Source organism: Amblyomma maculatum, chromosome 1 (assembly GCF_055883805.1).
Source record: "Amblyomma maculatum isolate TAMU_Amacu chromosome 1, ASM5588380v1, whole genome shotgun sequence".
Classification (NCBI taxonomy): Eukaryota; Metazoa; Arthropoda; class Arachnida; order Ixodida; family Ixodidae; genus Amblyomma; species Amblyomma maculatum.
In genome coordinates, this window is record NC_139344.1 from 457,958,282 (window position 1) to 457,973,644 (window position 15,363).

Consider the following 15,363-nt stretch of genomic DNA (forward strand, 5'->3'; position numbering starts at 1 on the left):
TTTTTTTGCGAGAGTCGTCTATTTTTATTGTTGTGCTGTACGTGCGGCGTAGCGTAAGATAAGGCGTTACGAAGCGGCATTTTTTTTCTTTTTTTGCAGGAGTCATTTATCCTTGCATGTATGAATCAACGAAAGCACGCAGTCGGCTGCGATCATGACACCGGCTTTTAGTATTTTTAGCTTCAAACATGATTTGCAGCTACTGTATCATGCTTTCCAATGATTTTATGGCAGTGGACTACGCCCCCGCCCCAAGCGTGGCGTGATAGATCGAACCAGGCTTGTGCAATCAAGCCATCATGGGCAGTCTGCTAAGTTCGCTCCCCTCTGTCGCAGGAGCTATCAAAAGATAAACACACGGCGACCTTATCGCTGCGCAGCATCTTGGCACGCTGCCAAGAAATGAGCTGTGGATGAACATGCAAGCGAAAACGCTCACGATTTCTGCTGCGGCGACACAGAAACCTTGTTTTGAGCTGCCATGGTGGCTCGAGCGGCGAGAGGAACGCAGTGCCAAGTTGGAAATTTTTTGCTCTATCGCTGCCGCTCGTTGCTGAGATCGCTTAATCGCTTGCATGTGAGCGAGCTGGCCTTAACGCTTTATTTTTTTTCTAAATTCTCGAGTGCAAAAGTGGAGCGTGGGTTCATTATGCGAGTGAGTTGATTACGCGACAAATACGGTATCATTTTTTCGCATCGTAAGTGCCGTCCCAAGCCGATTTCTGTATATCGAATTATCGATATATCGAACTATTTCGGATCCCCTTTGAGTTTGACTGTATATATATCTTCCAGTACTTTCATATATGGCTCATCTACACCCTAATCCTGCAATGCCTGTATGACCGCTGAGGTTTCATCCGAGTCAAATACTTTCTCGTAGTCAATGAACACAATGCATAGGGCTGATTATATTCTGTGTATTTTTCTATCGCCTGGTCGGTGGTATGGATATGATCGATAGTGAAGTGCTCTTTATAAAAACATGCTTTATCCTTCAGTTGATTAAAGTCTAAGGTTGCCCTGATTCTGATTCTATTAGCGAATACCTTAGTAAACATCTTGTACGTAATGGATAGTAAGCTGATTAGTTTGTAAGACCTTTCCTATATCCCTTCAATCAACCGAGTCCTATGCCAGCTCAGTTAGTGATCTCAGTTAGTCCTAACCGTGCATCAGGATTGTTTAGCTGCATGCGAACAGGGCAAAAGTGGAGCGGGAAAAATGCCAAAAGACTTTTTTTTTTTCGCCACACTCACCTCTTCTGCACTTGTGTTGACTTCGAAAACGTAGCACCTGTAGGTAGGCGGGCCTTCACCTGGCGTTATCGTGATGAATCCCAACAGCCTGCATGCAGGAAACCACTCAATAGCTGCTATCTTACAACTAACACTTTTCCTCTGCAAAACGTTTTAGCACCCATCCACACCAAACGAGCCTGATGAGGACTTACACCCTGACCTTGTCTTAACGACCTTGATGACACTCACAGACAAACTGATGCATCGCAAAACCGTCACCTCCAACCACCAAGATGAAATTACCAACTTTGCAGAAGTGCTGAGAGAGCCGTTTGGAAACATACTGCATACTAAACCTGCTTTTATTTTGCTATAACACAGTAATTTCAAACAACACCCTCTGCTGTATACTATACTAGGAGGGTTGATCCAGAAATAAGGTTCCTAAATAACTCCACCACGTAGGAAGGTGCGAGGAGAAATTTGGCAACACTGCTGCACACAGCTGTTCCACCACTCTAGATTCCCCATGGCCGCACTTAGCTACACCGCTCATTCTTGGCTCAGCAGCAGTCTAATACAGAGGCTCCCATTGTTGATCCCATCAAGTGCAAGATTTGCTTCATAATTCACTTTTTGCACATCAAAGGGACTCCACCTGTGGATATTTATCGTCAGTTGACAACAAAGGCGCGTAGCTACAAATGTATGTCTATTCAACACATCCAAAAGTGGTGAATGGAGTTTAGCGCTGGTCGGAAGTCCACGATGAAGAACGGAGAGGAAGACCGTCAGTTTTGGAGGCAGTTATCGAGATGGTCCAACGTGAAGTGGTTCAAACCAGGGGGACTACCATCCGTGAACTTGTTTCTCAGATTCCTGGGAGTTCTTACAGTACATAGAAAGAGCTTTGACTGAAAAATTGGGATATCACAAGTGTTGTGCTCAATGAGTACCATGGCTATTGACATCAGACCACAGGGAGAAACGCCTTCACTGTGCTCACCAGTTTCTTCAAAAGTGTCAAGAAGATACGGAGGATTGTTGGGCTCCATTGTTATGGGAGACGAAATATGGGTGCTTCATTTCACTCCCGAAACGAAACAAAAATCCAAACAGTGGCATCACTCAGAGTCACCAGTCTCAAAGAAGTTCAAACAAACTCCTTTAGCTGGCAAAGCCATGGCCAGCTTTTTTTGAGGTCATAAGGGGATACTGCTGATCGATTTCATGAAATGTGGGACAGCAATCAACTCAGACAATTATTATGCAACAGTAAGAAAATTCAGGCGAGCTATCCAGAGCCGCCGGCGAGGACGACTGGCAACTGGTTAACGCTGCTTCATGGAAACTTCTGACCTTACATCTCTCGTCAAACCCAGGAACTTTTGACAAACTTTGGATGGACTGTCATGCCCCACCCACCGTACAGTCCAGACCTCGCGCCTAGTGATTATCACTTGTTTCCCAAGTCAAAGGAACATTCAAGTGGCCAACAGTTCCGGAGCGACGATGAAGTCAAAGAAGAGGTGAAATACTTCCTCAATGGGTTGGCGGCACAGTTTTATGACATTGGGATACAGAAATGGGAGCATCGTCTACAAAAATGCGTAGAAAAATATGACGATTATGTAGAAAAACAGAAAATGTTTCACCTTTTCAATTACGTAAATTTCTATTCTATGAGAATAAACACCTGTTTTTAAAGTTGATGGGAACCTTACACCTTCAAATTTACGAGTGCCAAAGGAGCTTATTCATATGAAGCAGTTTGCGGCTCACAAAATGATCACTGTATATCAGAAAACCTGATGCTGCTTCAATAAAAAGAAGTAACTTATGGTAAATACAGTAGAACCGCACCGAGAGATTCCTTGTTCATACGATTTTCTGTTTCATACGCTTAAGATCGCAGGCAATGAAACATCTTTTTCGCCCAGGTAATATGTTCCCCAGATAACACGATTTCCCGGTTACTACATTCAAAATTTCAACAAATTGTGGTCGTCTAATACATTATGTGATCAATCGGACATAAGCTAACGAGCACTCCCGACATAAAAACTGACCAGCGGCTTTCGCCACGACTGCTCTCCTGCAGTGATTAAGTGCAAAGAGGCAAAGCATCAAAGAAAGCCAACGAGCCAACATACAAGGCGTTTGTTCATGCGGGACAAGACTTGATGGGGAGAAACGCGATGACTTCTTTGCAGTGCCTTGGGGGTACAGGGGTGAACTTTTTGATAACTGCAACTGTTCACTGGTATTCGAGTGAACTGGGTCAAGGGAACGATGCAGCATGAGCAAAAATGCGGCGACTGTAACCCAACGCAATGGCTTGTCCATATATCACTGGTGTAAGCGGGCGAAGCATCCAAAAACACCCAAGGAAGCTACCCCAGCTCATCATTGCTTTCTACGAACCAGATTTGTTACCTTGCTAAACCTATCTCGTGCTCAGGATAATGCTAATATGGATTAAATTCTGCGAGAGCTATAAAAGGAGCTGCACATACTTGATGTCTATAAATGCTAATGTACATTTTTATGCAGTGATCTCATTTTTATATGCCTGTGCACCTCATTCAGCAGCTAAATTGTTAAAATTGGGCAGTTCAGATCATACTTTTTCTTGGATACCCTCTTGTCCCTCGCATTAGAAAAAAATGCATCAACGAGGTTTTACAGTACTTAACTAAACTGGCTTGGATTTGTAATATACTAAACTGTACATGAAACCATTCGCAAATGGCGTCTGAACATTCCTGGTATATGCACGAAAGGATGTGCATGCATTTGAGCATGGGTTGCATGCAAAACGTGCTTCAGCGGTATTGAATAAAACAGCAATTTATTAGTCCATTGCTTCTGATGCTGCCACTCATAGAAATCGTGTTGGAGTAAAACGTTCTGCAAATGTGCTTTGCAGTAATTCAATGACTTTTACAGCTCTAAACTTATGCATGGTTGAAGAACACAATTCCACAACGTCAAAAAGCACTGGCAGAAAAAGGTTTATCTTAAACTTCCTACACTGTCTGCACTCCTACAATTTCATTCCCAACCTAACCAAAATTGGTTGACTTAACATCCATTACATAAAGTTGCCGAACTTCAGCTCTGCATCGCATCATTACAGAATCAAACCAAGTGAAAGATCACCTAATCCACACATAGCACCTTTGGCTTGTAGAACCTGACGCTTCATTACTTGGACACAGTCAGCCATGATGTCTTGAAGCTGGATCACATACCTCTGATAAAAACATACATTGGAATGTCAAAACATTTTTCCGCCAACCACAAAATGAACTCAACAGAGCATACATCATATACACTGAAGCCCAAATGAGTCTCCCCTTGACAGCCAATTGCATGACTTGCCTGTTGTTTTCCTTGTGCACAGTCCAAAAGGAGACATCAGCCAACGGGAAGCAGGCACGCACAGCCTGGTGGGAAGGGTCCAGAATCCTGAACAGAAAAAACAACATCTAATGAGGGAAAACACTGTTGCCTCTGCCATCCCAGAGCCGAGTGGTGTTCTAATCCACTAATCCCGTACCTGAGCTCCTTCTGGCTGACCACCATGTGGGACTCGGCCATCTTGAACACGTTGTGTGCCATGCGGGCCGCCAGGATGAGGCGCATGGTCTCGCAGACCAGCTGGTCTCCCCTGTCACAGGGCACTTGCATGGAGCCGAGGAATCGCACGGTGAAGGCCTCCCAGAAGGAGCACGACGCGTCCTTGGCCGACTCCATGGCGATAGAGGAACCACACTGGTCAAATGGGTTGATGCGCCTGCCATCAAGAAAGTAAACGACTGAAAAACAGGTGCTGGAGATGCACTGCAGCAAAAATCTCAGAACAGCTAGTTATAATAGATGGCACAGTTTTAATCAGCAACAAACACTGCGGTCCAAGAAGTCGCCTCATCAGAGCACAGATCATCTTGGGCTCTCTTCTACATACCCAAGTCAGCGACCACCACACCACGGATTTCCAGAGCGCATCACGTTGTACCGCCAACGTTCCTCTCATGGTGTTTCACTGTTGTCATGATCATGTTTCATGATGTTATGATCATGTCAACCATCGATGCCTTGCCCTACCCCTTTGAAAACTATCATTTTGTTATGAAAGCGACACTCTCGATAGCCAAAGCGAGACCTCGAGTGATCGTAGCTATGCTGTAAAAGAGGCGTAGCTACAGTTTCTTCATAAACAAAATCAGCCTGCCATGACATTTGAATTCACGTTACCCCTATGCCATGGGCAAGAGCTGCCAACTTGGGCTGCTCCTTTCATATGGGAGGGTGATATCAGAATCAGCCTACCAGAACTGTTTGCATTCTTGTTACCCCTACGACACGCAAGTACGTCCATACGGCTTGGTTGAAGCGTGACTTTATATGTGGGCTTATGCTCTCGCGTCATACCCTTAAAGGATGAGCTTAAGTGTCCCCAATAAAGTAGCATTTTACACTGATAGGGCGTGATAGGGGAATAATGTAGCAGGCAAAAGATGCTTCCGCCGTTGCTTTTGCAATTCAATTAGGTTTAGCCAGTGCTAAACCACAACTATTTTTTTCATAAGAACAGCAAAATATTGGTTGCAAGATGTTACACCGACATTATGCTACCCACACCATTGCATACTACTTTCTTACTAGCACTTCCATCATAACTTTTGCTCTAATAAAAAAAGTTTTTTGATAGTGAGATTTTATTAAATACTTCTTTTACACCTGTTAACGGTGGAAACCTTCAAGAAAACAATTACTGGATCTCCTAATATGTCTCTTAAGAGGTGAATGGCAAACACCTAGTAGTAGTAGCAGCAGTCATTAGTAGCCATTTTAGTCATTACTACTCATCACTTAGCATATTTAGTAATTTCTAATCAACTGCAGTTGTTACAAGTCATCGTTAGACATATTTGTGATTAAAATTCATTACGAGCATTTTTAGTAACTTCTAATTAATTATAGTCATTACAAGTTGCCATTAGACATATGGCTCATCACAAGTCATTCTTAGTCATGATAACCACTACCAATCTCTATTACAACCTCTATTAATCCCCAATCATTTTTCCTTCTTTAATCTTTCTTCATACGATGGACATTTCCTGACGACATATTCGGCGGTCACGTCGGGTGGTTACTTTCTTCCAACGCACTATGAGCTTATTTCGCCTTAAGAGAGGAAGCCGCATTGGAAGCTGTACACACACAGCCGGCGCATCTTTTGGCGACTGCCCCGAAGAAGTCTTGTCCTCGGAGGGGGAAAACATGTCGAACTGAATCGGGGTGTTGGCCAGTTCCTTCAGATCCTGCTGGGTCGCTGGCTTGGGCCGCACTGCACCCACGCTGCAAGAGATGAGATGTGCACTCGTGATTCTATTTCAAAACATCCAACACAGTAAAGGTCTCGTTAAATTGTATACTCAGATAATAAAGATGTAGCTGGGCTCACCAGTGTATAGCTGGCTTCAGTGGGATACCCCCATGACACATTAACTAACGGATCTTCATAAGTTGTTGCAATCACTTTGTTGTACAGAAATTTTGCTCTCATTACAGCTTGAAGAATAAATGACCAGATCAGTAAATCTGTCTTTAACATCACCTTAGAGATGTTACAACACAGTCTCTGGATCCAGCCACCTTCCTGCCCACAGTTACCTCCGCAAGCAGTAGTACATTCAATAGGTATATAGACGCAGCTTGTGCAAAAGGTCAGTTAAAAACTCCAGGATATACCAAGTGAACAAGGTTCATCAAACACCAAGGAAAGGAGGGGTCCCAAGGTTGAAAACAAACTTGGGGTCATTCAAGGCCAGTAAAAAGTTGGGCAATGGCAAATTAAGAGGCGATGCCACTCGCAGCGCAAGAAATGCGATGGGATGCGCAAGCAATCTGTGCTCGTGCATTTCAAAGAATCTGATAGAAAAACAGCCACGCTTAAAGTTCCAGCAGGTGAGACGCAAGACAGACACAGGTGCAGGATGAAAGTGCTCACTTCAGCGCTCATCAGCGCTCACTGCCCTTAGTGGTGCAATGAATCCACTGTATCCACAAGATACTGATGCACCAGTGTTTCTCATTAAGGGAGATCAGAATATAAAATCCTGCCCTTTTTGCGAAGGGACAGCTGCAACGAAACCAAGCTGAACCCACACTCACCGTTCTTGGGCCGGAGGCGCGGCAGCTGCAGCTGGTGTGGCACCCAGCGGTGGCGCGTTGGGTAGAGACGGGGTGCGTTCCGTCTGCATAGCAAAGAAGAGAGAAGTAGGACGCGTGTAAGCTGGTACTATTATTTCTGTCTGATAACACCACTTCTTCTTCTCCGTTGAGGTCACTGGAAATGCTCCTCTTTGCTTGCCTTATTATATTTATTTATTTGTACATACTGCAGCCTCAATGAGGCTATGGCAGGAGTGCGCAAACAAAGAAAAGTGTATCAAGAAAATACAAACATATAAAACAAAGAAAAAATAAAATAAAAATGGCACTAGGAAGCAATGGCGTGTATCAAGAAAATACAAACATATAAAATCAAAGAAAAATAAAAAAAAAATAAAAAATGGCACTAGGAAGCAATGGCTGTCAAAAATTCAATTGGTAGCGAGCGAACGTTTCCAGGCAGCGAATTCCAGAGTTCAATGGTGAGAGGAAAGAAGCTGTGTTTGAACGTCCCAGTGCGGGAAAAGAAAGGGATGAGATTCAGGCTATGTGAACTTCTAGTTATGAAAGGCTTGCTAATGTTCAAATAATTATTTAGTGATGGAAGGTGCTGAGAGTGAACCAGTATGTGCAAAAACTTCAAACAGTCTATTTGACGGCGAGATGATAGGGCTGTGAGATCTAAATCTGTGTAATGGGAAGAAGGAGAAAAATCTCGGCTGTAGTTGTGAAAGATGAAGCGTACTGGTTTCTTTTGAACTGATTCAAATTTTTTGATATCGGATTTCGTATAAGGGTTCCATACAATACAGCCGAAATCAAGAATGGGGCGGATAAGCGTTTTATATGTGAGCAGTTAGGTATCCTTTGGGGCTTTACGCAGTGTACGATGGAGGTATCCGAGACGTTTAAAAGCTTTGTTACATATGATGTCAATATGTTTAGACCATGACATGTCATGAGAGAAATGAAGGCCGAGGTATTTATATTCCGTGACTCGTTCTAAATTCTGACCGTGAAAACTGTACGTGAAATGTGAAGGAGATGGGTGTCTAGAAAACGACATGGAAACAGTTTTAGAGAAATTAATATTCATTTGCTATTCCTTGCACCATCTACAAAAATTTGCAAATGAGTCAAGTATTTAATGGTCAAGTGGTGTATTAATGTCATGATATAAGACGCAGTCATCAGCGTAAAGACGAATTTTTACAAATACACAACATGGAAGGTCGTTGATATATAATAAGAAAAGAAGCGGGCCTAAAACGAAACTTTGCGAAATGCTGGATGAAACACTAACAGGAGTGGAAATAGATAAATTAAAGTGTACAGACTGCGAACGCTGATTAAAGAAACTGAATATCCAACCAACCAGGGAAGGGCTTTTTAGAACAGAGTTAAGTTTGTGTAGGAGTTTAGGGTGTGAGACAGTGTCGAAAGCTTTGGACAAATCAACGAAAATGCTGTCGACCTGTCTACCTAGATCTAATGACTGAGAAATGTCATGCGCAAATTCAATTAGTTGGGTAGTGGTGCTCAGGCCTTGATGGAAACCATTCTGGTAAATGTTTAGGATGCTGTGGGTATCAAGGAATTCAATGATATGTTTGAAAATAACATGTTCGAGTAACTTGCATGAATGGGCTGTTAAGGAGATAGGTCTGTAGTTCTGCAGTAGTTGAGTACTACCGGATTTGTACAATGGAATCACCTTGGCAAGCTTCCAGGAGTGGGGAACAGTGCTGGTGGATAATGATTTACGGAAGATTGTAGTAAGATGTCGGCTTGTCTAAAGTGAGTAGCGCACAAGGAAGGAGTTAGGTATGTCATCTGGACCACAGCTCTTTTTAGTATCCAATTGGAGGATCATACTGTCACGTGGTGGTGACAAGGTCGATGACACAAATGAAGGGTCAATGATTGCACTAAAGAAACTCTTTATTGGGCTGACTTTCGCCCACAAAAGAACTAAGCAACTCGGCGGCGGCGATAGCAACAAACACGCTCGTCGATCGTCAAACAAAGAATGCCCGTCACACTCGTCAATGCTCAATTTAAAGGCTGCTCAAAACAATCTAGATGACGTCGCAAACTGCTACTAGTACACCCTGGAACATTGTGGAAACATACACAAGTGATGGAATTTTCGAGACAGATCTCGGCGCATCTTTCGCGACAAATAAAATAATAACGCGTCGTATCGCGACAACGAGCATGAACAAACACGGGATACAGAACTGATACGCGTGCCAGAATCACAGTGATAAGGCCGCATGCCGGCGGCTGTTAAAAAAACAAATATAGTTTTGAAAGTTCCGCGGCAATATTGAGAACACCTGTACCAGAGACGACGACATCTTTGATGGGAAGGTAAGAGTCACAGCTAAAAGAAGGTACGATAGAGTTATTCAGTGTGAATACAAAATGAAAATAGGAATTAAATGCAGAAGCAATTGTCAGCGACTCTGAAACAGGAACGCCGTTAACTATAAAGCTGTTGCAAGTACTGTTACTGGGTAGTATCGATTTCCAGAATTTGTGAGGGTTCGTTTTCATTAATTTTGGCAATGTAACAGAATAATAAAAATCCTTGGCAGACTTTAACCTGACGCGTAGTTCCTCCTTGGCATCATCGAACTCTGCAATTCTGACAGGATTGCCATTTCTTTTTGACTTACGCAATCTTGCAACACGACGCGATAAATGCAGTAAGTTTCTTGTTATCCATGGTAAATCTCTATTTTTCTTTTTTGTTTTCAGCGCAACAAAGTGATTAATACATGCTTTAACAATATGTTCAAAAAGCCCCACAACAGCATCAACATCACTGGTCAGAGATAATTCTTCAACCATTTCGAAGGATTCACTTAATGCGTCAATTACTCCAACATCATTGGCGTGGCTGAAGTCACGAAAACTGCTGTACTCGAACCGAGATCTGGGAACAGTGCAGTTGATTGAGAATAATACAGCCTTATGGTCCGATATGCCGTCAATAACACAGCACTGAAAACCATTTCCGAATAGATTAGAGCTGAGAAAAACTAGATCTAGGACTGCCGCTTGCCTGTTGTTCGCATGAACAATTTGTCTGAGGCCAAGTGATAAGGAAAGGTGTAACAATTTTCTTGACAAAGAGACATCATGGCCGGTATTGCTAAGAGAAGGCCAGTGAAAACCTGGCACATTAAAATCTCCCATAAGTATTATATTTGTTGGATTCAAATCATGCAAAAGTTTACTTAGAAGAAATAATAGATTATCATCAGAGCCAGGAGGTCGATAAAGTACTCCAATTAATGTGAATGTGTTTTCCAAATAAATTTACACAAAAGTAATTCAATTTCACATGGAGACTCAAGGACAGAAAACTTCAAGTGTGACTGTATATAGAGGGCGACACCACCACCTCTACCATTTGGTCTGTCAGCTCTCAGCAACATGAATCTGCTTAACGCAACTTCAGAGTTGTATATGCTACCATGTAACCAAGTTTCAGTAACATCAATAATGTGAGGGGAATGAGCAGTTATCAAGGCGTTAGGGTCGGTAAATTTATTAAGCAGGCTTCTAGTATTTAAATTTTAAATTGCAAGGCCCTGAAGACACAAAAGCCAGACAGACGTCTTCACCTTTCCGCTCAATTACCATTGCTTTCTTTTTGTCACTGGGATTGACCTGCTCACTTCAATAACCAATATGTATACAGTGAAATCTCATTACTACAAACACCACATTAATAAATTTTTCAAATTAACAAATTTTTTAAGAATCACCAGTAGATTTCTTATGTTTCAATGTAAAATTATTTTAGAATTACGAATTTCGAAATAATGTAGATATTTTATTTTTCTTATATAATAAAGGAACATCAGAACAGTCGAATCCGGTTATATCGAACCCGGATATATCGAATTTTGGTTATATCGAACTCACGGAATATCCCCTTGAAAATCCCATGTAAAAGTATAGGAAAGACGCGTCATATATCGAACTCAATTTCGCCGGTCGTTCGATATATCGAACTCCGCATTGCGCACTGGAAAGTGTGCCTTCCCCAAAAACGATTGCATCCCCCTTGGCCGTTTGCCGCGTGACGTTTTCAAGTCATGCGCGGAAGGAAGGAGAGGGGACAGTTCGGCAATGGCTGGTCTGGGCAGCGCCGTGCCCATTCCCTAAAGGCGCGCGCATTTGCAGTTACAGTACAACCTCGTTAATTCGAAGTCATCGGGACCGCGAGAAATCTTCGAATTAAGCGGGTTTTCGAATTAACCGAACACACCAAGAAATAAGACTTAGGCAAAAAAATTCGTTGCAGGAACGTGTTACCTTTATTCAGCATATTTTGAATTACTACTGAAAGTAATAAGAGATGCTGGTTTGCCGCGTCCGGTAGTTTGCGGCTCCTAAGGTCATGCTCTCGAGTTGGTCAAATAGACGAAACATCTCTGAACTTCCACCGCGGCACTCAACAAAACTGCGGATAACGTTCAGCGATCCGATAACTTCACCAAGAGCAGGTGCTCGGGGAGGCTCGTCGGTGTCGTCGTCGCTATCGTCGCTGTCATCGCGCATTTTCGTACCAGCAGTGATCTCACTCTCCAAGTCAGAGTAGCCAGTCTGCTCTTCGCTCTCAATGTTGATATACTCGGCGAAGCCGACTGCGTTGGACTCATCCTCGGTCTTCGAACAAGCGGTCAACTCGGTCTTCGAACAAGCGCTCTTGCCTGCTTCCTGGATCAAGCAGAACTTCTGCTGCAGCGTTAAAGTCTTGTTCTTTGGCATTTCTGCACTGCTACGGTCACAAAGCAGCACTTCTGCACAGTCCCGCCCAAAAAAACGGCACAGTAGCCGACCCCTAACCACAGCGCACAACACAAAGAAATGGCGCAGGTGAGACCGGCGTGGCGGTGGTGGTGGCGTACTTGCAGCGTCGGAGGCACGGGGGAAGAGTGGGCGAAGCACACCAAGGGATGGAGTGGGGGCGAGGTCGCGTGATAAAAACCAGTATGCCCGCCGTGTTGCAGTGAAGCACGTCTTCTCCTCTGCAGGCGCATGTTTCGGCGGTGACCGATTTTTGTGCACAGAGTGCTCCGGCTGGGGCGCTTCGCCTATAAATCATCACCATTACTATGTGGCTTTACCTCGCGGCTCCGTAGGGCCGTCGTTTCGCCGGGTTTGCGGCGAAACATGGATCAGGCATTGCCGCATAGCAGTCCAAATTTTCGAATTAACCGGGCTGGCGCAGGCCGCCTGTTCGAATTATCCGGCCAAACTTACATTGGAAAATACGGGACCGCAGAAAACCATCGAATTATCCAAGATTTCGAATTAACCGAGTTCGAATTATCGAGGTTTTACTGTATCGTTTCCCGCGCGCCAGCACATGACGTTTTGCGTGGGTGTGCCCATTCTTTTGCCGAGCTCTCTCCTTCAGCACGCGCTACGCATGCGCCAAGCCAGCTCAGCCCGTTTTCAGACAGACGTCGGACACTTTCTCCAGCGTGTATTGCGAACCCTCTGCACGCGGCGGCTGACGTGGCTATGGCGCCTGCAGGCATCAAGAAGCGGCAGATCTCTCTCTCTTTTTTTCTTTTTTTGCGAGAGTCCTTCATTTTTATTATTGCGCTGTATGCGCGGCGTAGCGTAAGATATGGCGGCTGCGGAGGTTAAGAAGCAACAATTTTTTTTTTTTTTGCCGGGAGTCGTTTATGCTTGCATGTATGAATCAACAAAAGCACGCGGTCAGCTGCTGCGATCATGACACCCGCCCCAAGCGCGCCGCGATAAATCGAACCAGGCATGTGCAATCAAGCCATCGCGGGCACTCTGCCAAGTTCGCTCCCTGCCACCCCCCCCCCCAGCAGGAGCTATCAAAAGATAAACACGGCGCGACGTTATCCCTGCACAGCACCTTGGCACGCTGCCAAGAAATGAGCGGTGGATGAGACGACCGAAACGGAGTGACGTGCGCCATTGGCATGCAAGCGAAAACGGTCGCGATTCCTGCGGCGCGATTTCTGCCATCGCGCGACGACGCAGAAACCTTGTTTTGAGCTGCCGCGGTGCCTTGAGTGGCGAGAGGGACGCAGTTCCAACAAGTATTAAATCTTTTACTCTGTCGCTGCCGCTCGCCGCTGAGATCACTCAATCGCTTGCATGTAAGCGAGCTGGTTAACGCTTTTTTTTTTTTAATTCTCGGGTGCAAAAGTGGAGGGCGGGTTCATTATGCAAGTGGGTTGATTACGCGACAAATACGGTATCGATTTTTCGCATCGTAAGTGCCGTCATAAGCCGATTTCTGTATGTCGAATTATCGATATATCGAACTATTTCGCGATCCCCTTCGAGTTTGATATATCCGGGTTTGACTGTATTACGAATTCGGCTAAAATTAACAGCGCCACAGCTCGCAACTCGCATGAAACAAACCGCCGTTTCTGTGTGTATGGTCCGTGGGCTGTAGCTATCATCCGCATATCTAGTGCTAGCTCCTAGTGCCACCACAAAGATGTCGTTTATTTCTCAGTAGCCAGCACGCCTAGCAGCCTGCCTTTTTTTCTTCTAGTGCTGTGTATCGTTCGCAGATCAGTTGTTCGTGCTATTCGCACGTGCAGGACAGTATTCTTTTTTGTCGCGGGTTACCTTATTGCGAACTTTGTGCATGATCGCAGCCAGCGAAGTGCCAAGAAGATAGGAATGCAGCTTTCACTACAAGAAATCGATGTAGAGAAAAACCAAACCGGCCTCTGCAAACAGCTAGCATTACCCCATCGGGGTTCGTTATATCAAGATTTCACTGTAGAAAGAATGCGCGACACCAATAACTCTTGCACCCATGCGCCACATGGTAGGGTAATGAACAGTACAGCATGGTATGATAGTACAGGAGTTTAAGGGGCTATTGCAACGAATCTTCTGTTCCCTAAATGGAGTGTTTTCTTGTAGTACGTCAAGAGAGAGCACCGAAAACAAAATATGAAATTCATGACTCATGACTGCAAACTAAAGATAACCTGATGGTTAATAAAAGCTTACTAATTCGGACTTCAAGGCACCGAAAGATGTGCAAGATTTATCCGAAAGCCGAGTTGTCACTGAGTTATGAAATTCCCCATTCTTGAAGAAATATACGGCAAAAATGCAGAAGCCTTCTGAGGAGGTGGGAGTTCTACACAGTTGCTTGGCCTGGCAGTGACAAGTTGACTTTTCCCAACTTCAGAAATTCCGTGTGATAATCTGCAGCTCTTGGCAGATCTGTGATGGCAACAGGATAAGTCGCAGATGTGGGCATTATAAAAATCGTCACGAAAGGAGCATGCTTTTGTGGTGTGACTGGTTGAATCGCGAGGTCGGCCACCTTGTTTTTGTGTGTAGAAAAGCCCACTCACAGAATTCCGCAAATGGTCCAAGCTTACACTGTGCAACAACTTTTCATGGCAACGCTCGCGATGCTAAAGAGCCAAAACATGCCTCGTCCTTCTATGCTGCAGAACAGGCTTCAGAGTTACAGCTAACATTTTCTTGTTATAGAAGAGCAGATTGGAAATCCTTTTTAGGGTATATACTTCTAACATGGGTGCAACTGTCATCGAGTCAAGCCAAAAAAGAGCTGCTCAGATTATAAAGCATCATTTAGCTTGCTCAGTTAAGAGAAGCTTCCGCACATGGAAGCAGCTGCACCAACAGTGAAGTGCCTCAACCAGTCAGCGAGGAAAGTGCTGGGCAACTGCCGTGCGAACAAACATTTCATGGAGTGGCCCATTAAAGATGCCCTCTGCATATAGATCACTCTCTGTTGCCAAAATAAGTTGCCAACGAGTGCAGTAGAGCCCAATCTCACCAGCCCATGTATTAGTGAAGACACAGGACGCACATTTTCATGTATTAGTGAAGACACAGGACGCACATTTTCCCGACATGTAAAAAGGCA

General features: G+C 44.3%; 1 protein-coding gene across 1 annotated transcript in view; it reads right to left on the bottom strand.

Moving 5' to 3' along the window:
• Positions 1-15,363, bottom strand: part of LOC146209746 (DCC-interacting protein 13-alpha-like) — an 87,332-nt gene that overhangs the window by 23,442 nt on the left and 48,527 nt on the right. Inside the window, exons 13-17 of the mRNA XM_084603416.1 lie at positions 7,428-7,510; positions 6,474-6,611; positions 4,804-5,040; positions 4,626-4,712; positions 1,260-1,347 (exon numbers count right to left, since the gene is read on the bottom strand). Coding sequence (XP_084459542.1) covers positions 1,260-1,347; positions 4,626-4,712; positions 4,804-5,040; positions 6,474-6,611; positions 7,428-7,510 — 633 coding nt within the window. The remainder of the gene's footprint in view (positions 1-1,259; positions 1,348-4,625; positions 4,713-4,803; positions 5,041-6,473; positions 6,612-7,427; positions 7,511-15,363) is intronic.